This window comes from Prinia subflava, chromosome 12 (assembly GCF_021018805.1).
Source record: "Prinia subflava isolate CZ2003 ecotype Zambia chromosome 12, Cam_Psub_1.2, whole genome shotgun sequence".
Classification (NCBI taxonomy): Eukaryota; Metazoa; Chordata; class Aves; order Passeriformes; family Cisticolidae; genus Prinia; species Prinia subflava.
This window is the reverse complement of record NC_086258.1, coordinates 2,606,881-2,631,149: the sequence shown is the minus strand read 5'-3', so window position 1 is coordinate 2,631,149 and position 24,269 is coordinate 2,606,881. Positions and strand designations below refer to the sequence as shown.

Genomic DNA, 24,269 nt, shown 5'->3' with positions numbered 1-24,269 from the left:
GTTCCCTTTGCTCCTTCTCCTCCCTGCCAGCATGGATTCTCTGAGGAAGGCAGGGAAGGGGACCCCTGTGCCATTGTCCAGTCATCCCCTAAACACCTCCAGGGATGGCACTCCAAAACCTCCTGGGCAGCCCCTGCCAATGTTTTATCTTCCCTTCCATGGAGAAATTCCTGCTGGTGTCCACCCTGCCCCTCCCCTGGCCCAGCCTGAGCCCGTTCCCTCTCCTCCTGTCCCTGTTCCCTGTTCCCAGAGCCCGACCCCCCGGCTGTCCCCTCCTGTCAGGAGCTGTGCAGAGCCACAAGGTCCCCCCTGAGCCTCCTTTTCTCCAGGCTGAGCCCCTTTCCAGCTCCCTCAGCCTCTCCTGGGGCTCCAGCCCTTTCCCAGCTCCCTCAGCCTCTCCTGGGGCTCCAGACCCTTCCCCAACTCCGTTCCCTTCTCTGTACATGTTCCAGTTCTTCCTTTGAGTGGCCCAGAACTGCACACAGGTACAGGGGGACAGTGATGTTTTGCAGACTCAAAAGAGGCTTTATAGAAGTGGCTCCAGTTTGGATGAACAAAGAACATTTCAGGGCGTCCTGTACCCATCTGACAGGGATCCCTTGCCCTGGTATGTCTGGAGGGTGAGAAGGGTCCCTGCCACCCCAGCTCATTGATTTCCATGGAGTTCAGCCCATCCTGAGCCTGGCTGTGTGGCAGCTTTGGCTCAGGAAGCTGCTCTGTGCCCTGAAGCCTGGCACGGCCATGGGAGAGCGGTCCCCTGGAGCAGGCAGAGCGCTCAGAACCTGCTCCATCACCCCAGAGAGACCTGGGCAGGATGGAGCGTGGTGAGCACCTCTGGCAGCCCAGCTGGGAGGGAGGAGAGGAGGAGATCCCAGCAGGGCTGTGTTTGAGGGACTGGGAAGCTGCAGGAGCAGGGGCTGGAGCTGCTGGGCAGCCCAGGGTGGTGTTGGTTTTGCAGTCCTTGTGCCAGCCCTCCAGGCACAGGGTGACCTTGGGAGCATGTGACAAGTTTGCAGCCAAGTTGCTCTGTGTGGTGGAGATGCTGAGCTGGGGTTTGAGCTGGGTTCTCTGTGGCTCTGGAGGGGAGGGACAGCAGTGCTGCCAGGCCAGGGCTGGGATCCAGCCAGCCCACTATTACTGACCATTTTACCCTTTACTGCTGGTTTTAGTTCTTCCCAGCCACAAGCTTTGCTCAGCAGCTTCTCTGCTCAGTGGGGACAGGAGACCTTGCAGGAGCAGCTCATCAAAATGATGTATACTTGGGAAAAAAGTCCCAAACACCTCCTTTCTGAGAGCAGATCTGCAGTGCTGATGTTCCTGAGGGCTCTGGAGGGATCAGCACTTACAGCTGTCCCCAGGGAGAACTCCTCTCTGTTAATTGAAGTTTCCTGTGTCAGCTTCTCACAGTGGAAGCTGGAGGGGCAGAGGAATGATTGCAAATCACCTCCTCTGGCCCCCAAGGTCATCTCTGTGCATGCTGGTTTAAGTGTGTGTATGTATTTAGTAATTATTCCACTCACTAATTGACTGCTTGTGCTGGGGAAGGCATCTGGTAACTCAGTGGCTGAATTTCTGGGAGTGCTGTCAATGTTCCCTGAAGGCATCAGGAGCGCTTCCAGTGGCAGGGGTTGGAGCTGTGGGGACAGAGCTGGGGCTGAGCTGAGGCTTTTCCCACTCTGGTTTTGTTTGCTGCCAGCACGGTCATTGAGAGGCTGACATCTGTGTTCAGCCTGGAGGGGAGATGGCTCCAGGGAGATCTTTCCAGTGCCTAAAGGAGCTCCGTGAGAGCTGGAGAGGACTTTGGGCAGGGATCAGTGCTGCTGTCCTCCAGCTCTGTTCCCTGTCCTGCTGACTCCTCTCCAGGGCTGCAGAAGCTGCTCAGTCCCACGCTCAGCCCATCCTGGGCTCTGCCCACCTCACCTCCCCACTTTGCTTCACTCTGCTCTTTCCCTGGCTGATGGGAAAGGTTTTCTCTGTTTTCTCAGCAGCAGCAGCTTTGCCTTAACTCTGGAGAGAACACAAAACCCCAGCTTTTCCCACCAGCAGCTCCATCATTCAGTTGATGCCTGCAGAGGAGCTGGAGATCTCTGAACCTCCAGAAGTGCTGAGCTGTGCCTGCCTGCAGTCCAGGCAGCCCTGAGGGCATTAACCCCTTGTCCTTGGCTTGCCTTGCAGGTGCTGAAGGGCTGCAAGAAGCTGAACCTGTCGGTGCACTCGGTGGGGCGCATCCCGGGGGGTTATGTCACCAACCACATCTACACCTGGGTGGACCCCCAGGGCCGCAGCGTGTCCCCCCCCACGGGGCTGCCCCACCACCAGAACAGCTCCCTGCGCAGGGACAGCGAGAAGAGGAGCCACCTCCAGCTGCTGCAGGAGGGCGATGAGAAGAAGGTGAGTGCCTTGGTTTGGAAAGACAGGGAAAAACAGGAATTTCTCTTGGAATGGAGAATGTGAAAACTCCTCCCTCCAGATTATTTTAATTTTGCAATTAGAAGCTTTCAGGCAAAAAATATGGGGATAGTAGTAACAGTTCTTTACCAAGAATATTAAAAAAAAATGCAAATGCAGTAATACAAAAAAAAAAAAAAAAAAAAACCAAAAAAAAAACCAAGCAAGCAATCAAACAAACAAAAGTCCTAGAAAACCCTGACAGAGTCAGGAGTACGACCTGACACCCTGTCAGCCAGGGTCCAAATAAACTCCTGGAAGCAGTCCAGATAAATCCTCCTGGAGTGACAGACGTGGTTCTGTGGAGTAGAGATGATCCTGGTGGTGAGATGGGTCCAGTCTTCCTCTGGGTATCCAGTGGCAAACAGGCTGCTTGGTGTTCCTACAGCTCAGTTTTTATCTGGGTAGGGAATGGTTGTCTCCTCCCCACTGGGTGTTCCATCTCCCAATGGATGATGGAATGTGTCAGTCACTGTGAGCCTCAATGGCCCATGAACAGAAGATATCCCCGAGGGTGGGCAGTGGTGACAGAGATCACAAACACTGCCCCACCTGGTTTAACAGCTGGGCTGTGATCAGAAGGCATCCGCCCTCCTCCCCCTGGAGTTACAAGAGATAAAGAAAAAAGAAACCATCCCCCAACTGCTTTCAACAGATGAAATAGAAGACACTTTTTTTTTGGTTACATAACCCAAGACAGTGAGCAAAGGGGGATCAGACTCAGCCCTGGGGTCTCCTCCCATGCAGGTCCCAGCTCTCTGTGTTTCCCCGGGTTTGTCATCTCTGTGATTCTCCACTGGCTCTCCTTTAGCATCCTCAGGTTTTCTCCCGTGGGCTGTAGCTTTCCCCCTGTCTGCCCCCAGGAGTCCTGTAGGATGGGGTGGGTTGACTTTGTTCCTGTTTGGCACAGGGAGAAGCTGGGCTGGAGGGGAGGAATTGTCCAGTCTGGTCTGGATGGGAAGGTCCTGCCAGGAGCAGCCACCAAAGCAGGAGTGGGTTTAAGGCTTTCCCAAAGGAGGTTGTTTGGCTGGACATTGAAGGACTGACACCCATGTCCAGCCTGGGGCAGGAAAGCTCTGGGGAGAGCTCAGAGCTCCTGCCAGGACCTAAAGGGGCTCCAGGAGAGCTGGAGAGGGACTGGGGACAAGGGACAGAGGAACAGGACACAGGGAATAGCTTCCACTGCCATAGGGCAGGGCTGGATGGGATTTGGGCAGGAATTGTTCCCTGGCAGGGTGGGCAGGCCCTGGCACAGGGTGCCCAGAGCAGCTGTGGCTGCCCCTGGATCCCTGGCAGTGCCCAAGGCCAGGTTGGACATTGGGGCTTGGAGCAACCTGGGATAGTGGGAGGTGTCCCTGCTATGGCAGGGTGGCGCTGGATGGGCTTTAAGGTCCCTTCTGATGTGTGTCACCCGTGGGTGTGGAGGGCTGGATCTCAGAGTGCATTCCTGCCCTTCCTCCTGCAGTCAGATCCTTCCTCAGGTGTTTCTGTGAAGCCTTCTTGGGTCTCTTGGCAGTTCTGTCTTAGTAAAAAAATAACACCCCCAGTTCTTCTGGGGGACAAATGCTCTGAAATAAACCAGATTATTTTCCTTTTCTGTTTGGGGAGAGGCAGCCTGAGCCAGGAGGGGCCTGAGTGAAAACCCTGGTGAGGGAAAAAGGAGCAGGGAAGGGAATGGCTCCTGTAGTGACACCAGGGGAGTGTGGCCCTGGATCCCAGGCCTGTGACAGAAGGAAACCATCAGCACATCGAATTTCCAGCCCTGCTCTCCCTCTCTGAGCTGCCCTCCTTTCAGCAGCCCCTGGTGTAAGGGAAGCCAGCACAGGGTGTTGGAGCTGCAATATTTGATCTCAGGGATTTGATGTCTCCTCTCCCTCACACTTGCCATGGCCTGCAGAGGTGTCACTGCAGAGTCACAGTGCTCAGGTGCCCCTGGAGTGAGGCACAGCTGAAGGGACAGATGGACAGGGAACCTCCTCCTGTACAAGCAGGACGTGGTGTTTCCTCATTGCCACCCATAGAATATCACAGTACTGTCCTAGGAGTCAGCACTGCCTTCCCAAAGACAGAATTGCTTGGAGCCTTGACTGTTTCCATCCTTTTATCCTGATACTTCTCTGTCTGTGTCCAAAATGTCCTCAGCTCCTGGAAGCGCTGTGGAAGGGTCTGTGAGCTTCCCATCTCAGCCAGAGGGAGAGAAAAATCTAATACAGGGTGAGGCAGTTTGCTGATGAAATATTCATGTGGGCCACAAGGGAGAAGAGCCTATTATTTTTATTTTAAGGCGAGGAGAAAAGCAGGCGCTGCTGGCTGGTGTCCCCCACCCCCTGCCACCCAGTGTCACCTTGACAGAGCAGCAGCAGCTCTGGGCAGCTGTGGGGAGTTGTTTCTGTGCACATCATTCCTTCAGTCCTCACTTTGTGTGGGCATGAAATGCTCAGAAGCCTGGAGCTGTGTGTCCCCTGCCCCTGTCTCAGCCTCGTGTGGTCCTGGCAGCTTGCAGAGCCCTGGGAGGATGTGCCAGCCCTGGGTGTGCTCCTGCTCATCCTGCTGTGGGCACCTTTGCCCTGGTGTGAGGAGTGGCTCTTCCAAAATCTGAGCTTGTGTCCTTCCATTCCTTGGTGCTGCTCCACACACCCAGGCAGTCCTTGGGCTTCTTCAGAGAATCCCAGACTGGTTTGGGTTGGAAGGGACCTCAAAGCCCATCCAGTCCCACCCCTGCCATGGCAGGGACACCTCCCACTGTCCCAGGCTGCTCCAAGCCCCAATGTCCAGCCTGGCCTTGGGCACTGCCAGGGATCCAGGGGCAGCCACAGCTGCTCTGGGCACCCTGTGCCAGGGCCTGCCCACCCTCACAGGGAACAATTCCTGCCCAATCTCCCATCCATCCCTGCCCTCTGGCAGTCTGCACCCATTCCCCCTTGTCCTGGCACTCCAGCCCCTTGTCCAAGCTGTCTCTCTCCATCTTTCCTGTAGCCCCTTAAGGCCCTGCAAGGCCACACTGAGGTCACCCCAAAGCTTCTCCTCTCCAGGTGAACACTCCCAGCTCTCCCAGCCTTTCCTCCCAGCACAGCTGCTCCATCCCTCTGATCCCCCTGTGCCTCCTCTGGATCTCTGCAGCAGAGGATCACACTTTCACCCCAGGACAGGGGCCTGCAGGCCTCTCTGTTACCCTGGGAAGAATCCATGGCAGCTGCAGGAAATATTTGAAGCTCTCATTGATGGAGATGGGATGGAGAGGGAGCGTTCAACCTTCTCCTGGCCCCACTCCTTGGTGACACACCAGCAGGGACATTGGTCACTGCTTTAAGTGCACAAGGCTTGGAATGCACTTTGCAGTAGCCTCCACTCCTGATTTCCCATCTGTAAAAGCAGAAAAAAAGAAAATTACTGGCTGCTCTCACTCTGAAATGCTCCAGGCTGCCCAGACACCTCCACATCCAGAGGTGCCATGCTGTGCCAGCTGGTGATGGAAGCAATTCCCCCCAGTCCAAGGGTGTTGGCAGGCAGCAGAGCTGCCCTGGCTGGTGTTGGACAGGGGTTCTTTGGTGTGACATTTCCTGCACATGGGCTGCAGGGTGTGGGTGAGCTGAGTCGCTGTGGCCTGAATGACTGAGTGCCGTGGAGGGGTGCAAACGTGTCCCAGAACAGGGGAACAGCCCGCCACCAGTTCTCTCCCTTTCTGTTTGTCTGTGCAGATTTATAGCTAGCTACAGATCTATAATTAACTGCTGAAAGTGGGGTTATTCTGTTCACAGAAATGCAAATAAATGCATCACATCCCTGGTTAATTCAGCCCAGTCAACCAGAACTGACAGGCACCGAGGCCTGTTTGATTTGTGGGTGGTTTTACATTCTGATGGAAGAATTGGTTTGTTGTTTTTTTTTATCCTGCTCTCTCCTATTTCCAATCGATCTGAAAGTCCTGGGATGGATGTGCCAAAGCTTTCAGAGAGGCAGGGTTTGGGGAAGCACAGCAGAGCAGCTCCAGCCCTGCAGCAGGAGGCTGGGGCGATGCAACACACGGCTGCAGCTCGGCACGGCTGCAGCACCTCTGGGGTCAAAGGGAGATTTCCACCTTTCCCAAGGTTAAATTCACGGCTGCTGGAGGCTTCTGGCATTCTTCAGGCAATGGAGATATCCCTGTCTGGCTGCCTCTTCCTCCAGCACATGCCTGGAAGGATGGGTTTGTCATCTGCATGCCTGGAAGGATGGGTTTGTCACTGAGTTGATTCTCCCGAGGCAGAAGGATTTGTTGTCCAAAGGCTTGAGATGGAAACCAGCACTGTGAGGTGTGTGAGGGTGTAACTGATCCGTGTAGGGGTGTGTGGGATCATCCCAGTGGGATGAGGTGTGGAACAGGGTGGTTGTGCTCTGTGGTTCAGCTCCAGAGCCTGTTCATTCCCAGCCTGTGGCTTTGGCCACGTTTTCCTGTGGACACGGGGATTCCTTCACTTCCAGCTGTGGAAGAATCCCCACCAAAGGGCTCTGGGGGTTGGGATTTGGCTTTCCCCATCCTCTTCCAGCCCTCCCCAAGCTCGGGTCAGGGGCTGTTCTGGGTACAGAGAGGTGCTGAGCTCTGGGCCAGGTTCTCTGTGTAGACCTGACCTACCCCGAGGGATGGCACTGGAGAAGGGAGGTGAGGATTGAGGGAATGCTGGGCTGGAGGAGCTGCTGGCAGGTTCAGCCTGTGATTGTGCAGGGTGTCACACAGATCCTTGTTTTCCATGGCTGTGCTGTGTGTGGCAGGTGCTGTATTTCCCAAATTTCGCATTTTCCCGTAGCTGTAATTGGTGAACCCAGTGTCTCACCAGAGCCCCGTGTCTGCAGGTGGAGTCACCAGTGGGCAGGAAGTGCAAAAGGAAGGGTTTGCAATACTGCAAAGCTCTAGGAAATGTTGCTGGAGCCAGGCCAGACAGAAGAGCAGGTGAGAGCCCCCAGCCCCATCCCAGGATGTCACTGCCTGCTGGAAGCTGGGACCTGCTCCCCCTGCTCACCTTCTGCTTCAGAGCACTTGGATTTCCAACGTCTGGCCAGGCTTAGAGTCCTCTGGCTTTGTCACAGCAGCAGCAAGAGCCATTTGTGCTGTGAATTGTCATTGATGGACTTCTGGGATCGACAGCTTATTTCATTAAAAGCACTTTGGGAGCCCTCAGACAGTGAAAACTCGGAGTTGCTGCTGAGCTGGGAGGAAGATGAAGTGTGCAAAGCACTCTGGCAGTGCTGGGCTGCGAGTTCTCTGAGAAGCACCATTCCATCAGCTGAATTGGTGCCTTAATGTGCTTATTGCCAGGGGAGCTGCTTATTCCTGCAAGCTTTTGGTGCAGCGCAAGAAAGAAAACATAATAAAGAGAATGTGAACATCTCCTCGGCTTCAGGCAGTTCTGGAGCCAAAAGTAGCAGTAATTATTACTAAAAAAAAAATAAAATATCTCTGCTAATATTGCGTGGCTTGAATGTTTGAGGCACTGCTGGTAACTACTTGAGCATGAAGGATAAGAGATGCAGGAGAGGGAAGGAAGGATTTCTTTCTATCAGTCTGTAATGACATTTGCAGTGGGAATGATCCAGCTCCCCACGTCTCTCGCTGTTGGCTTGCTCTGACTCTGCTGGGGTTGGATTTTGTTTACAGCTTTAAGGATATCCAGGCTCGTGGAGGGCTGGTTTAGTTCCCTGTGGGACTGGAATGTGGGATATGAGCCACTGGTGCACCAGGGTCCTGGGGATTAAAGGCATGGAATAGTTTGGGTTGGAAAGGACCTTTAAATCCCATCTACTCCAACCCCCTGCATCCTCATCTACCTCAGGTTGCCCTGAGCCACGTCCAGCCTGGCCTTCAGTGTTTCCAGGGGTCATCCTTCTGCCTTGGGCATTCTGTAGCTCTGTCCCAGCAGACTTACCCAAAAATGCCCTTTGTGTCACACCCCAGCCCACCCCGAGGGGCAGCAGTTCCACCTCTTGCTTATTTTAGGTGCTTTAGGTAGAAAAAGCACCCAAAGGTGCAGATGGTGTGAGAGCCAAGCCCTGCCCCGTGGGCAGGCAGGAGCTGGACTGAGGCTTGGGATGGGCAGAGGACCTGGTTTGGCCACTGCCCCTGTGCTCTGAAGTCACCTCTCAGCCCTGGGAGCTGCTCCCTGTCCCCAGTGCTGGATACTGGGGGGCAGCCCAAGTGCTGGGAGCTGCCCTGGGCAGGGGGTGACCTTGGGACAGCTCTGATGGCCCTGGCACCCCCCAGCCGCTCCCAGGACAGCATCAGTGGCTGTGAGGCAGCTCTGCCTCCCCACACTCGCTGTGTGCAGGATGTCTAGACACAATCTGTGGGGTTTCCTTGGGAAGCAGGAGGAGGATGAGCCCTGCGAGCCTCCCGAGGCGTTGTTTGTGTTGTGTGGCAGCAGTAATGGCCTGGAAATAGCTGCCAGCATGGCTGGAACCTCCTCAGCCACGCAGCTGCGTGCTGAGCCGTGCTGGGGCAGGCTAATTCCTGTCTGAAAGGCATTTCTCTGATGGCAAAATTGAATCTGTCAACAGGTAATTCCACAAAGCTGGGCAGAAGGAATGCGGCGCAGGAATCAGCTCGGAGCAGGCGCCTCGCTGATGATGGCGTTTATTTCCCTCATTGCCTGCTACAGGAGATGGCAGATGTTTCAGCATTGAAACAGAAATTAAAACTGTGACCTTGGACTTCCAAATGTTTCTGTGTGATGCAGGCAGGAGTTCCCTGGGGCTGGGAATGGCACAGGGAAGGAGGTGGGGACTGGGCAGTGGGAATGCCATGGTGACCTTGCCTGGATGTTACTGAGCTTCCAGGACCTAACGGGGCTCCAGGAGAGCTGGAGAGGGCCTTGGGACAAGGGCATGGAGGGACAGGACACAAGGAACAGCTTTAAGCTGAAGGATGATAGAATTAGATGGGATATTGGGAAGAAATCCTTCCCTGGGAGGGTGGGCAGGCCCTGGCACAGGGTGCCCAGAGCAGCTGTGGCTGCCCCTGCATCCCTGGCAGTGCCCAAGGCCAGGTTGGGCTGGGCTTGGAGCAGTCCGGGACAATGGGAGGTGTCCCTGCCATGGCAGGGGTGGGACTGGGTGGGCTTTAAGGTTCTTTCCAACCCAAACCATTCTGTTATGTGTGATGTCCTCAGTTTCCCCCACAGAACTGCTGCCCTTGTTTGCTGCCTGCTTTGGGACAGTGTCAGGACAGTCTGGATTTAGGAGCTCTGAGTGATCCCAGCTCTCCCTGAGGGGCGTTACAGCTTCACCCAGGGGGTAGAGTAGAAGCATAAAGTGGAAATGGAACCAAAATGCCCTCTTTGGGCCAAGCCTTGGCACTGGAGTGTTAACATGTGTGGCAGCCTGAGTGGAAGAGCCCAAACAGGAGGGCTTGGCCCAGGGAATGCTGTATTGAGGGTGTGTTCCCAGAGGGGCCCTGGCTCACCGCTGTCCACTGGGAACCACTGGGAACCACTTGGAACCACTGGAAACTGCTAGAATCACTGGGAACCACTGGGAACATCAGCCCGGTCACAGGTTTAGCTCCCTCCTTGGACACAGCTGGGCTTGTGTTCAGTGTCAGCCCAGAGCCGTGTGTGGGGCTAGGCTGGCAGGAGTGTGACAGTGCTGTGCCAGGGACAGCCAGCACGGCAGGGCCACCCCTCCTGTCACCACCCTGTGCTGTGCCCATCCCTTGGGAAGGAGGGTGCAAATTGTCCCCTGTGATCCTGCCCTTGGCATGGAGTGGCTCAGCCTTTGCTTCATCCTGGCAATCAGCTCATCCCTCCATTGCTCCTTTGATGCCTCAGGATTTTAGCTTTTATCTATTTCTATATTTGTAACCCTGCAGTTCTTTAGTGTGTAACTCCAAACTCCACACACAGTGTGAGCTGCTGCTTCCCCATTTGGGGCAGACACAGCAATTCCTCTCCAGGCCTGGCAGTCAAGGACACCTCACTGCCTCAGGCCTGAGAGATGGGAACTAAAGTGAGTTGGGGGAGCAAACTGGGGGTAAGTGACTTCATTAGCTGCAGCTGTAATTGGAAGATGAACCCCAATCTGCAAATGGCCCAAACTGATAAAAGTGTGAAACCCGTGAGCCTTTGTCCATTGTGGGTGCAGCCCCTGGGGGGCTTTGTCTGCCTGAGATGTACCTGAAGGCCCTTCCATAAATACACCTGCTTTTTATTCCCTTAATTTTGTTTGGCTTCTGCCTTTAGGTAGTCCCAAAAAGGCATCACCTGCCCTCCCCAGGCTGATTGCACTGAGCCCCTGCCTGCCAGCAAACCTGCGGTGTGTCCATGAGCTGGAGGCTCTCTGGATTCTCCCTGGATTCTCCCTGGATGCTCCCTGCCTGTCCCTGCTCCCTGCCACGCTGTTCCCGGCAGTTCCTGCCGCAGGGTTCATTCAGGGAGCTGCAGCTATTAGCTGATTAAGAGATGCAATTAAGCTCTCAGCAACCCAGCTTGCCGGGCTGCCAGCAGCGATGGATTTTCCAGGAGCTCAGAGGTTTTTCCTCGGGTTTTTTTTTTTGTGGCTCCAGGGTTTCTGTGTCCGTGGCTTTCCTGCCCGGAGCAGGGGTGAGCAGAGCAGCTCACGTGGCAGCACCTGGGGAGCACAGGGACTGGGGGTATCTCTTACTCCATCTGATGCTCTCCCCGTGTGGGGAGCAGCTTCTCATCTTACCAGGACAGAGTTAAAGAGAAATGGAAATGCTGCATGCAGGGCTGCCCCTGCTGCTGCTGACCCCAGCAAATCCCAGTGTCATTCAGTGGCTTAGAAAAGGAATTTTGTCATTCCCAGTCTATTCATTCAGGCACTTAGAGAGGGAATTTTGTCATTCCCAGTCTGTTCATTCAGGCACTTAGAGAGGGAATTTTGTCATTCCCAGTCTGTTCTGACATGATCTGTGATTCCAGGCACTTTGCTGCATTTCTTCTACTTGTATTTTTCTCAGACTGGGGAATTTTTTTGAGAGGCACAGCCTCAGTGGGGTGAAAAACCTACAGCAGGGAAATGCTAAACACCATCAGACAGATTGGCAGGTAAGAGCACTTCAGAAAAGCTGAACATTTTCCTAATTTTCGAAAACACTCAGTGAAGTGTTCTGTGTCCAGAGCAAGGTTTCCCTGTAAAGAGAAAACCAAACTGCCCTTGGATGTGACAGGCAGCTGCTCCTGGGGGTGGCTGCAGCGCCCAGCTTGTCTCTCCAGCCTGAAGTGTGAAGGTCTCTGTAATTCCTTTATAATCCTTCAAAGTTGAAATTGTTTCCAGCACTTTCTGTCCTTTAAAGCAGGGAAAGGAAACCCAGGGAAGATCAGGCTTTTCAGAGAAGGATGCTGGTACAGGTAGTTGATGTCTTACAGTTCTCATTCCAGCTTTGCATCCTTTCCTCTGAATCCAAAATTTGGAGCCTTAGGTGGATTTGTGTCCTGCTGCTGATTCCTGTGTTTCTGTCACCAAGACAGAAAATGAGTTTTCAATACCAGCCACTCTAAGAGTGGCCTGAATTCCCTCTGTGATGCTGTGTCCTCTAGAAAGATGGATTAATTACTGACTTGAAGCTGGGAATTATTTTTCCATCCAGGTAAATGTGCAAGATTTTGGTTTGACCGCAGCAAAGGGGTTTAAATATAAAAGCCCTTCACAAACAGCTTGTTTCTGGTTGTTTCTATCAGTGTGAAACACATTTTGGCTTTTCTCATTTGTTTTTATTCCTGCTGTCTGCCTTTCTTCAGAAGTGACTCAAAACTTGGGAGCAAAGCAAAAAAAGAAATAACCCTGGAGTCATTTATTTAGAAAGTGTCGTGCAGCTAGTGAACAAAGGCCATTTTAAATGGAGAGTCCTCGAGGGAGCTGAGCACAGGATTGCTCATCCACTCCAAATCCCCATCTGAACACCCCAGTGTTGTCAGGCCCGGTGAGGAAGAGAGCGTGGATGAAGGCAGATGGAAGCTGGGTTTGCAAATCAGCATTTGATGGGGAGAAATCTGTGCAGGTGCTGCCTGGCAGGTCGTGGGGAATAGGAAATGTCTCCTGCAGTATGTGCTGGGTCTGTGGGAGGTTTGTCCTGGCATTGTTAATTGGAGATAATCACGCCCACGGCTGGTGTAATAAATAAGGAGCTTGACTCAGCCAATATACCAAGCAACAATCAATTTATTAATTTATTAGTTGAAGTGACAAAGTGTGAGCAAAGCAGCGCTGGGTATAGTGGATTAGGGTCTCCCCTCCAGCTGCACACCCACTGTTAATTCTTGCTGGTATTTATTGAGCCTGTTCATAAGCATTTCTCAGCAGGTTTCTTTTTTTTTTTTCCTGTTGTTTCCTCCTAGTTTCTATTTGTGAATTTGGATTTCTATACCTTAGGGTTGAAAATAAGTCCTATTCCTATACTCCATTGTGATCAGTTCCTATTTGTGACATCAAATTTCTATACCCCGGGGTTGTGAATCAGTGATGGTGATGTTCATCTTCCCTTCCCAGAATCATAAATCAGTGATGGTGATGTCCAGCTTCCCTTTCCAGGATTGTAGCTTGGGATAAACTCACTTCCCTCCTTTGTTTAGGTGATTACAAATCCTTCTATACTTTCTAAAGCTGTAGTTCAAAACCTCTTATTACAAAGCAGCTTAAAGCTTCTAATAATTTTATTTTCACAAGCAAATAATAATACTTCTGCATTCTTCTATCCTACACAGGGCCTATAAAACTCATATTAACTAAAACCCTAAGACTTACATTGTAAAAACTTTAAAGCTTACATTATTTACTTATAAGCAAGCAAAAATATTTGTTCAAAAGCCTCCTTCCATGTCTCTTCTGGTTGTTTATTAAAGCTCATTTTTATAACTGTCCTATGGCCACGCTCCACACATTTCCCAATTACAACTTGCCTTGGGTTGAAAAATGTAACCAAAAATGTGTATTCTATTTTCACCTGTTGAAGCCAGTTGGGAGATATTGTTCTTTATCTCTTGTGACTCTAGGGGGGGAAGAGGGCGATGCCTTCTGTTAATGGACACCTGATAACACCAGATAAGGCAGGGCCTCCTTATCTCTTCCTCCACCCATCCTCCTCCGAGGGACATCCCCTGTGAATGGGCCATTGAAGGCTCTCACAGGACTGATAACATCACCTCATTCCATTGTGAGATGCTCCACCCAGTGGGGAGGAGCCAAAGCCTTTCCATGGGATAAAACAGCAATCCCAGACACCAAGGGAGCCGTTCCCACTGGATTCCCAGAGGATGACTGGACCCTTTCCTGAGGATCATCTCTACTCCAATGGAGCCACATCTGTCACTCTGGGAGGTTTTATTTGGGACTGCTCCCAACACCCTGCCCAACAGGGTGTCAGGTTTGCATTCTGACTGTCAGTGCTCCTTTGTACTATTGCATTTATCTTATTTTATTTTATCTTTTTTGTTGTTTGTTTCTTCTCTATTAAATTGTATTTCTGACTTGGATTCTCACTGGTTTTGCTTTCAAACCAGTACACAACTACACAGGCCACCTTTATCTACCTGACACCAAACACAGCCCCACATTTCACACTGGGAGCAGCCCCCCGTGGGGTCTGTCCTGTGGGCAGTGCCTGGGGTGGCCCTGCAGGCTCAGCACAGGGAAGGGCAGAGGGCTGGGCTCATTCCCAGCTGGGTGCAGGGGGATGATGGCTCTGTTTGCACAGGGCAGGAATGCCAGAGGGGGAATTCACAGCCAGTGCTGTGGGCACCCCGCTGGTGCTTGTGGGGTTTTGCTCTCAGCTCAGTCTCTACCTCAGGGATGCACCTGTAAAAGGAGAAAGTGGAAAACTGCTGTGGATCAGCTGATTTGTGGCTGAAAATCCACCCACATGTGCTGCCCCTCATGTAGCTGAACCTCTCAGCCTCAAGAGCTTTTCCTCCTGGTGCTCCCAGTGCCTCCTCAATCCCACTGGAGCTGCTGTCCAACCCAGGGCTGTGTCCCACCTCTGTTTTGGGCAGCGCTTGGACACTCCCCAAGTATCTCTTCCTATTCCTCTGCAGGTGAATCTGGTCCTGAATGAAGGGAAATCCCTGGGCCTCATGATCCGAGGAGGGGCAGAGTATTCCCTGGGCATCTACATCACGGGTGTGGACAAGGGCTCCGAGGCAGAGAGCACTGGCTTGAAGGTGAGAGTGATCCCAGAGAGGGTGGCAGGTGGCACAGGCACGTGTCCAGGTGGGTTTGGGGTGTCTCCAGAGAGGGAGAATCCAAACCCGCCCTGGGTAGCTGCTCCAGAGCTCTGCCACCCTCAGGGAAAGAATTTCTTCCTCATGTTGAAGTGGAACTTGTTGTGTTCTAATCTATGGCCATTGCTCCTCATCCTGTCACTGAAAGGCCTCTGGCACCATCCTCTGACACCCCTTGGAGTTTTTTGTATGGATTGATGGGATCCCATCTCATTCCTCTCTTCTCCAGACAAAACAGCTCCAGCAGTCTCTTCATCAGAAAGTCCCTCTCACCTGATGCCTTAAGATTTTAGCCTTTCTATTTTTCAAATCCCGTATTGCATTAGTGTATAACTCTAAACTCCATATGAAGTGTTAGTTACTGTCCCCACTTTTTGGTCAGACACAACAAACCCTCTGGACCTGAGGTCCAAGAACTCCTCACTGCCTCAGGCCCCAAAAGGTTTAAACAAAAGTGAGATGGGAGGAGCAAACTGGGAGTAAATGACTTCATTACCTGAAGCTGTAATTGGAGGATTAACCCCTGATATGTAAATGAACCAAATTTGTATCTGTATGAAAAACTCCATTGTCCATCTTGGTGTAGCCTCTGGGAGGCTTTTGACTGCCCAGGGTGTAGCTCTTGAAGGCCTTTAGTAAATACCCACTTTTATTTTCTCAGTCTGCTCTAGCCTCTGTTCCAGGTAGCCACTCTAAGGTATCAACACCTCCCCGAGCTGGCAGGGAAGAGTTTTCCATTAAAGATCCTGGTCCTGTATCTGTCATCCAGAGCTGCTGGGTCTGGAGGCAGTGCTGTGCCGAGGAGCTCCCAGCCTGCCTGCAGGAGAGGATTTCAGAGGGCAGCTCTCTGTGCTGGCTCCTCCTGCAGCACTGGTGTTCACAGGATCCTGTGTGAACCAGCAGGATCACCCTGGGGACAGGGATGCCTTTAGAACCTATAAATGAAACACACTTTTGAGATAATGTTAGTATAGGAGGTGATATAAAAGCTGGTCTTCATTGGAGGCCTCCAGGGGGGAATATGGAAAATGTCCACAAAAGCCTCCCTATGGGGTGAACACAGTTTTACGAGTTTAGCAAATTGGCATAATTGACAATTATACTCAATTGTGCTCACCAATTAGGAGCACAAGCGGTGATGCAATTCCCCTCCAGTTCAAGCTCCTTTTAAATCTGCTCCCCTCAGATGGAACTGAATTTTGTTCATGAAAATGTCTCGAAGAGCTGGGTTTTGGCCTTGGTTCCCAGGGAGAACCAAGATGAGATAGGGGCTTTGGAATATATTTTGTCCTTCTGCCTATCAGGGCAGGGAAAAGTGCTGGGAAAACTGAGTAGGAATGCAACAAGAGGCTATAGAGCTCCAAATATATGTGCAAAGAATACAGAGAATATAGAAAATTAGTGTGTCTTTACCAGTGGAATAAGTTGGAAAGGAGCAGTTGAGTGTCTCTGTGTGCCAGGCAGAAATGGGGCACTCACACTCCTCAGGCTGGATCATTTACTTCAGTCCCAGTTTCTTTCCTGGTGTGTTTTTCCCTCTAAATGACCCAATTCCCTGCGATGACATCCAATCACTGCTTCCTCCAGTACAATCTCGTGGGCTCTGAGGGTCAGTTCTTCCCCATTCCTTATGTGTCAGCTGAGGTCTGATGCATGTTAAACTCTGAAATGTCCTCTCAGTCCCCTGCAGGGCTGCTGGGCTGCTGAGGGTGAGGGGTGATCTGCTCTGATCCCCTCTTTGTTTGTGCAGTGAGACATTCCTTGGACTCACTGATCCTAAAGGTCTTTTCCACCCTAAAGGATTCTGTGATTTCCCCTTGGCTGTTTAGGGCTAAGCCTCAGCTTTGCTCAGGGTTCCCCACTTAAATCTGCCAAGGCTGGCAGCACGAGCTGGGGACGGTGTGGTGGGGAGGGCTGGGACAGACACGATCCTGTCCCTCAAACTGTGGCACTGAGGTCAGCAGGGTTCCCTGTGTAGCCAAGGAGACTTTCAGGGGTGATGCAGCCACTGCAGACTCCTGTCTCCCTTTGTGCCACAGAATAAAAATGCTGCACTCGGAGGTTTGGATCTCTCTCAGGTCCTAAGCAGGGAAATGGGCCACAAGGGGATCACAGGCTGGGACAGGGAGCTGTAGGAGCATCCTAGAGATGGCCGAGTGCTTTTCAGGCTGCAGAAATGCTGCTGGAAGCTCCCTGCAGAGCCCCAGAGTGCTCCTCTGGCCTGGCACCTCTGCCCACACCCCTGGCTGGGTCCCCAGCTGTGTCCCAGGGATGTTGGTGGCTTCATCAGCCAGAGGGGCAGTGCTCTGGGGCACAGGATTTCAGGGCAGAAGGGACACAGCACAATTTATTTGTGCTTGGTCAAGCTGGAAGGGGAGGGACTGGCTGGAGCTGCTACGGGTGACCTTGCTGACTCCAGAGTGTTTGTCCCCTGTGCCAGGGCCAGGATCCAGCTCCTAAACACCAGACTGAAAGTTTAAATACAGAATAAGAAAGCAGAAGCTGCATTGTTCTCCTTGGTGTTTTTTCTGTTTGATCCCCTGCTGCTCCAAATCCCTGGTTTTGCTGCCCAGGGAAAATCACTGCTTTTCTTTCCTTTGCACCCCCTGGCAGTGAGCTCAGCAGAGGAGGTGTCACAGGGACAGTCCCAACAGCAGAACACGTGGCTGAATCCCTCCATCCCCATCCCATCCCTGCTTGGAATGCCAGCAAATAACCACGCTGGGCACCCAGAGCAGTGCCAGCTCCCTGTGCCCCAGGCCCTGCCCCTGTTGTTGGCACACCCGAGCCTCTGCTTGTTGATGCTGCAGCTCTCCCGTGGCTGCTCTGCTCTCCAGGCAGTGATCTGTGTGTCCAGCAGGCTCGTGCTGTGCTCAGTGTCAGGCCTGGGGTGATTTCAGACCCTCACAGGCGGTTCCCGTGCTGATCTGTGTGTGCTATGGGCTGTAAATTCAGTGCTGCCTGGAGGTCTGGGGTAAAAAAGGCCTTTTATGTCCTGCTGTTAGACATGCTCGGGTGTAGATTGCTGCTCCAGGTGGTGCTGGAAGGGGTGTGATGCACAAGGAAGCAAGAACTGGTGGATAAATGTGATTTCCAGGTAGTGAGTTGCTCTCTAAAGTGGAAATATTGTGGGTTTGCTCAGTGTGGGCTCACCACAGCGTGGCTGGGTTGATGGAAAGGTTCCTGCTGCCCTCCAGGACTGGATCCTTCTCTGGGGATTGCTGCTTTCACTGGGTTTGGTACCAGAACCGAGCTGATTCTCAGGTGATGTTTAGATGAGAGACAAGGCAGAAATCCTTCCCTGGGAGGGTGGGCAGGCCCTGGCACAGGGTGCCCAGAGCAGCTGTGGCTGCCCCTGGATCCCTGGCAGTGCCCAAGGCCAGGCTGGACACTGGGGCTTGGAGCAGCCTGGGACAGTGGGAGGTGTCCCTGCCATGGCAGGGTGGCACTGGATGGGCTCCAAGGTCCCTTTTAACCCAAACCAATCTGTAATTTTGCCAGACATTTCATTTTTACCTCCTTGCATCTGTGGCACCAAATCAGAATTTTGGGCTCTTTTAATAATAACTGAAATAAAGAATTAATGTTTTGCACTTCCCTTAAATTTTGATCGAAGGACAAACAAAAGGTATTGAAAGCCAGGCAAGACCAAGGAAGTTTCTCTGAGGCCCAGAAACTTTTGCCAGCTCCAGAAACAGGGACCAAGGTCCTGAGATGAGGGTCCCAGAGGAGCTCCAGCCCCGCTGGTGCAGGTTCAGGTGCTGCTGTTCTGCTCCCTCAGCAGGCAGAGCTCGAGCAAAAACCAGGCTGGGTCTCTGCAGTCAGTCAATAACTAAATATTCATAGCCTTGGCCTTGGCCTTCTTGATGTTTATTCATTCATGAAACTTCTGCCAACGTGTTCTTGGGGCACGTCTTCAGATCTGCTGCCTCTGAGGCAGTTCTGAGAGTGGCAAAGGGGGGGTTGGCAGAGCAGGGAGGTGAGTCAGCCTTGTTTGCTTGCAGCCTCTGTCCTTCCTGCCTCCTTCGAGACGTTCCCAGCACGAGCTGAGCTCCTGCTGCTGTTCCTGCCTCTGCTGGCCCTGATTTCTTCCTTGCTCATTTTTCCTGGTGCTGTGTTATGTCAGGATTTGGGTTCTTTTTCCTCCTTAAGCCATTTTTGTTGTCTCTCCTTGACCTTTAGAACAGAAATAGCAGATTCCAGGGAGCTTGCTCTGTGCAAACAACTCAATATTGAGTTCCCAGAACGAGGGCTGGGGTGAAAAGGGCTGCCACAATCCATATTTATCCAGATATGAGAGGAGAGGGAGACTGTAGATAGGAAGAGCTGAATGATTTTACATCAGCTGTGGCTGTCATAGAACAAAGAGTAATTCAAGCTGAAAAAGATCTGCAAGATCATCGTGTCCCACCATTCCTCCAGCACTGCCAAGGCCACCACTGGCCCATGTCCCTAAGTGCCACATCCATGTGGATTTTGAATCCCTCCAGGGGTGGGGACACCAACACTGCCCTGGGCAGCTGTGCTGGACAGTGTTTCCCTTATTCCTTATATCCAACCCTGCCCCTCCCCTGGCCCAGCCTGAGGCCGTTCCCTCTCCTCCTGTCCCTGTTCCCTGGCAGCAGATCCTAAATCCCCCCCGGCTGTCCCCTCCTGTCAGGAGCTGTGCAGAGCCACAAGGTCCCCCTGAGCCTCCTTTTCTCCAGGCTGAGCCCCTTTCCAGCTCCCTCAGCCTCTCCTGGGGCTCCTTCCCCAGCTCCGTTCCCTTCCCTGGACACAATTTGGTGTCATCTGCAAACTCCCTGGGGTGCCCCTCATCCCAAAGCCACCCCTTGAAAGCTTCATTGAGCTTTGAGGTCTGGACACAGACAAATTTCCTGGAAAAGAGAAGAGGAGGTAAAAGTCTTGTGGCTCCCTCAGAGTTTGGGAATGAGCTGCAAAGGGAGAAAGTCACTCAGGAGGTTCGTGATTGTGGTACCCAAGATGTAACATTTTCCTGGTCCTTCCAGTGGTGTCACCTCGATGGGGACATCAATTTCCTCTCCTGGGAGGCCACCAAAAACCTCCCCCCATCAGTGCCACAAGCACTGCCACCCCCAGAGAGCCCCTTCCCTCCCTGGGCTTCCCTCTCCCCTCTGTGGCTGTGTTGTTCCTGCTCTTTGGGCTCTTTGTTTGGGGCAAGGACCCATTTCCAGCCAGCCATGGCCCCCCCATTCCCTGTCCTGCTCCCAGACCTGTCCTGGATCCCTCCCACAGGCTCTGTTGGACGTGGATCCTCTGCCCTGACCCGTTCCCCTCCTGGAGAAGCTGAGCACTTCCTTGTTTACTGCAAATCTTAATTTGGTCAATTCCAAATTGATCCATACATTTCCCTGCCCATATCTTTAATTTCTTAAGGGCTTTTGGTAATTATTTGTGCTGGAGAGAGGCTCCTTCTACTTTAGTGCTATCTCCAGTGCCGTTTAGCCTCTCTGCTGGCACTTTAATGGCATTAAACAGGACTGGTGCCAGTGCCAACCCATTTGGCATCCCCTTGGCCCTGTAATTCCCAGCTCCGTTTGGTGCCATTTAACCTGAACTCATATCTAAAATCTCTTGCCTATTTTTCTGTCTGTACGATTGAATTCCTCCCAGAGCCAGTTCTGATTATTTTTAAGAGACTTTAGGTGCTCAGAACCCTTGTCTGAAGCCCATTAAGTTTCTTTTGGCTGCACCTCCCCTTCCCCACTGTCTCCAGAAGGAGAAAGAGCCAGGGCTGTCATCAAGGTGTTATTTCCAAGCTCTCTTCTTGTCATGGTCTGTCACTTTTTTGCATGTCGTGTTCAGCCCCTGCATTTCAGGCTACATTTTTCCCTAGGAAATGAGAATAATCCACATTTTCAGAGGTGTTCAAGCATTCAGCACATTCTGGGTATCCACCCACCATTAGCTGAGCACAACTGAAAAGTAGTTCCTGAAATATCCAGGGCAATAATTTTCCTGTGTTTTATTATAATTTTCTTTTTTTATGTCTTATTATTACTTCTTTTATTCGGTGCCAGTTTGGAGCTGTGAATACAACAAATCATTTCTCAGGGTCAGCTTTTGTTTTAGTAGGTGGTTCTTTTGCATCTCTGCAGTTTTTTTATTGCTTGCCCACTTGTCCTTGACTTTGGGGGAGAAAAGTATAATTATTATCTATGTTAATTGGCAAAAAATCCAGGGCCCCTCTGGTGTCCCTGATGTTATGAGAGCGTGCCAGGCTCCTCTTGGTTCACTCTTAAAAGGAGAAATTAAAGAAAGATTATTAAACCTGTGTAACTGTCCTGAACCAAAAAATCATGAAAATTTAATCCCTGGTATGGTAAACCATTAAAGATTCATAATTGCAATAAAACAGGCTAATCAAATTTGGATTTTTAATGTTTTGGTGCTGCAGTAAACTCTGTGCTCCTTGTCTGAGCAGCAAAATCCACTCCAGGGATAAGAAATCCACTCCTGATGGATCAGAAAGCCCTGGGAGATGCCATTTGTGCACCTGAACTAATTCATTGGGGTGTTTCTCTTGGCCCTTTAGACCCTGGCATAATTCCCCTGCCCTGGTAACGTTGGTAGTCAGCAATTGTGTGACAGTGGATTTAAAGCTGGCAGAGCTCGAAGGGAACCTGAGATATCTGTGGAGCCCCATGGCTGGGAATGGGTCATTTGTGTCATTTAGGTCATTTGGGTCATTTGGGTCATTTGCCTTCCCCTGGGATCGCTCCCTTTGCACTTCTGGGGTATTTTAGGTCACTTCCAACACAAACCATTGAACTTTATGCTGAAGAATGAAACAAATCCACTCAGGGTCCTGGGATGGAGCTGAACGTGGAGCTGAACTCTGCTGCATCTGGACTCAATGTTCTTAAAGGCCTTTTCCAACCCAAATGAGTCCATGATGCTCTTGCTGCAGGTCCTTTATCCCTCAGCACCACCCTGAGCATCCTTGCAGCCTCTCTGAGCCTCCTGTGTCCTTTGAGCAGAGGGAAGGGCAAACAGGAGCCCTTCTCTGGCTTCTCATTATTGCCAGCATTATTTTGTATAGCCCCATCCAGCCTCCCCACATGATCTCCTCTCTAAATTTAACAGCCCTAATCTCTTCCATCTGTCCTTTCACAGGCACCTTCATCTGATACTGATCATTTTTGTTTTGTTTCTCCAGAGCTTTTCTCTCCCTGTGTCTCCTTGCTGGCCAGGCAGAGCAGAAAATCCATCCTGTGTTTTGGTAGAGCTGAACTGAGGCCCGTGGTTAAGTGAAGATAGGAAAGGGCAGTTTCCAAAATGTGGTGTGTCAGGAACAGGGTGAATTGTGATATGGGAGTGAGGAGGAGCAGCCCTGCACACCCTGGGAGCACAGAGGAAGAGGACCTGGGATGAAGGGTGGAGCACCAGATGGGTGCTGTGTCTCAGACAAGGCCAGGGAAGCTCCTGGTCCCAGCAAAGGCCTTGCCCACAAAGTTAAATCTCTCAGGAGCAGCTGGGGAGGAAATGTCAGAGGAGGGATGGAATGCAGCTGTCCCAGATGCTGCGGGGTGTTGGAGGCTGTGGTGAGACCCTCCCTGCTGCATGCAGAGATCTGAGGTTTGGGGCTTCCACAGATGGTTCCTGCCTCCCAGAGCAGCAGCAGGGGCTGGAGGCCTTGATGTTCTTTGGGGTTGGTCTGGCTGATGGAGGAGACTGGGCAGATCAGTCTGAGCTGGGATCCTGACCTCCACAGACTGGTCCTCACTGGCTGCCAGCTTGAGGGGTCTCCATCCAACAGCGTTTTCCCTGTCCCCTCCAATTGCTGTGTCCCTAATTTGGAGCGGGGTTAGCACCTCCCTGCTGGGACAGGAGCACGCCACTCCCAGCAGGAGAGCTCCAAGGGCTCGCCAGGCTCAGCCCATGCCGGTTCCACAGGTGGGAGACCAGATCCTGGAGGTGAACGGGCGCAGCTTCCTGAGCATCCCCCACGACGAGGCCGTGAAGCTGCTCAAGTCCTCGCGCCACCTCATCATGACGGTGAAGGACATCGGGCGCCTGCCGCACGCGCGCACCACCGTGGACGAGACGCGCTGGATCTCCAGCTCCCAGCTCGGGGAGACCCTGCTCGGCCCGGCGGGGTACGTGCACCACTGCACACAGAAAGTGGGGCTTTTTCATCTGCTCTGCTGCCAGAGTCGGGGTTAAATGCTGGAGAGTGCAGGGGGATGTGGGCCACAGAATAGTGAACCAGTCTGATTTCACCAGAAGCCCTTTATTGTTTACAACACAACTCCAGTTATAGATTCTCAGTCCCCAGCCCATGTGGGCACACATCTCTGGGTTGGCTAAGTCACCAGCTCAAGAGGCAGGTACATGTCCTTCAGGACATCCAGTTGGTCAAATGTCCATCATCACATCACACCTTCTGTATCTAGGGTTTCCTTGTGGACAGTTTCTCAGGCTCTCTGCTCTCACTTCAATCCTGTTGTTTTCCCAGTAACCTTGATGGATCCCTGAGAACCCTGAAAGCAAGGCTGCAAGTGGCTTGGTAAGATTCCTCACGAGCAGTTTGGCTGGTGCATCAGAATGGCCTGGTGCACAGATGCACTGCTACATCTGAGCTCCATCCTCACATGGGGCACCATTAAATGTGGCTTTTTTAATCTTATTTTCTGCCAGAGTCAGGATTAAATGCTTGAGAGGCCTTGTTTCATGTTTGGGCTCAGATGTTTATTAATTATTATATGTATTACAGTCTCACAAGCTGTGAGTTCTAGCTAACAAAGTGAAGAATGGCTCTGTCTTTTCATTGTTGTATTTGGGATGGCAGAAATAACGATATGACTCCAAATCTTCCTGCATATACCAAGGTTCATTAAAAAGCACACCCATTTTATACACTGTTCCAGTACAACTGGACATGACTGGTCCTTCAAACCAACACGTCTTCGTAGACATCTTTGGAAGTAAACAGGTTGGGAAAACAGCAGGTGCTGGATTGTTTGGATTCCCTCCACAGCTTCAGTGTATTGGGAAAATTATCTGACTTGCTTTCCCACAGGCTCTGCTGCTGCCTGATACCTAAACATTTCTCTTTGACCAGGCTGTCAGCATCCACACCATCTCCATCTCTTTACAAGGCCTTTTAAGAAGAAACTGTTCAATTATGAAATGACACCCAAATTATTTTTACTTTTAACCCAATAACCAACCATCTGTGGCCCCCAATGTGGATTTTTCTATCCAGTTACAAAATACCACCCAGACCCATGAAGAAGAAGGTGAAAAAGGAGGACTGGCCTACACCCTAAAACCTCCATCTTGCTTTATATATATTACTCTATTCTAAACCCTTAAACTCCAAGTTTTCCACCCTGTGATATCACACACTTCTATTCAAACTACACACCCACAATCCCAGTGCTGTCACTCAATTTTGGAAACTTTCTCCAAGGCCTCAGGTCAAATGCAGTGTTTTCTGGAGGGTCAGTGCCTGTCAGCAGAGAAAGTCTAAAATTCTCAGTGCCCAGGGTTCCAACATGTGCCTGGGGAGCTTTTGGGGGGTTTCTGTCATCTCCGAGCCCCTGGGGGTGCTCACAGGGCCCTGGGAGGGTGGGGACCCCCAGCCTGTCCATGGAG

General features: G+C 51.8%; 1 protein-coding gene across 4 annotated transcripts in view; it reads left to right on the top strand.

Annotated features, from left to right (window-relative positions):
• Window positions 1-24,269, top strand: part of WHRN (whirlin) — a 51,387-nt gene that overhangs the window by 12,086 nt on the left and 15,032 nt on the right. For 2 of the 4 annotated variants that reach the window (XM_063409382.1, XM_063409381.1), the window contains exons 2-5: window positions 2,176-2,391; window positions 14,463-14,588; window positions 22,566-22,768; window positions 23,128-23,178. In XM_063409382.1, the coding sequence (XP_063265452.1) occupies window positions 2,176-2,391; window positions 14,463-14,588; window positions 22,566-22,768; window positions 23,128-23,178 (596 nt within the window). The remainder of the gene's footprint in view (window positions 1-2,175; window positions 2,392-14,462; window positions 14,589-22,565; window positions 22,769-23,127; window positions 23,179-24,269) is intronic. The other 2 variants (XM_063409384.1, XM_063409383.1) reach the window with 2 other exon arrangements.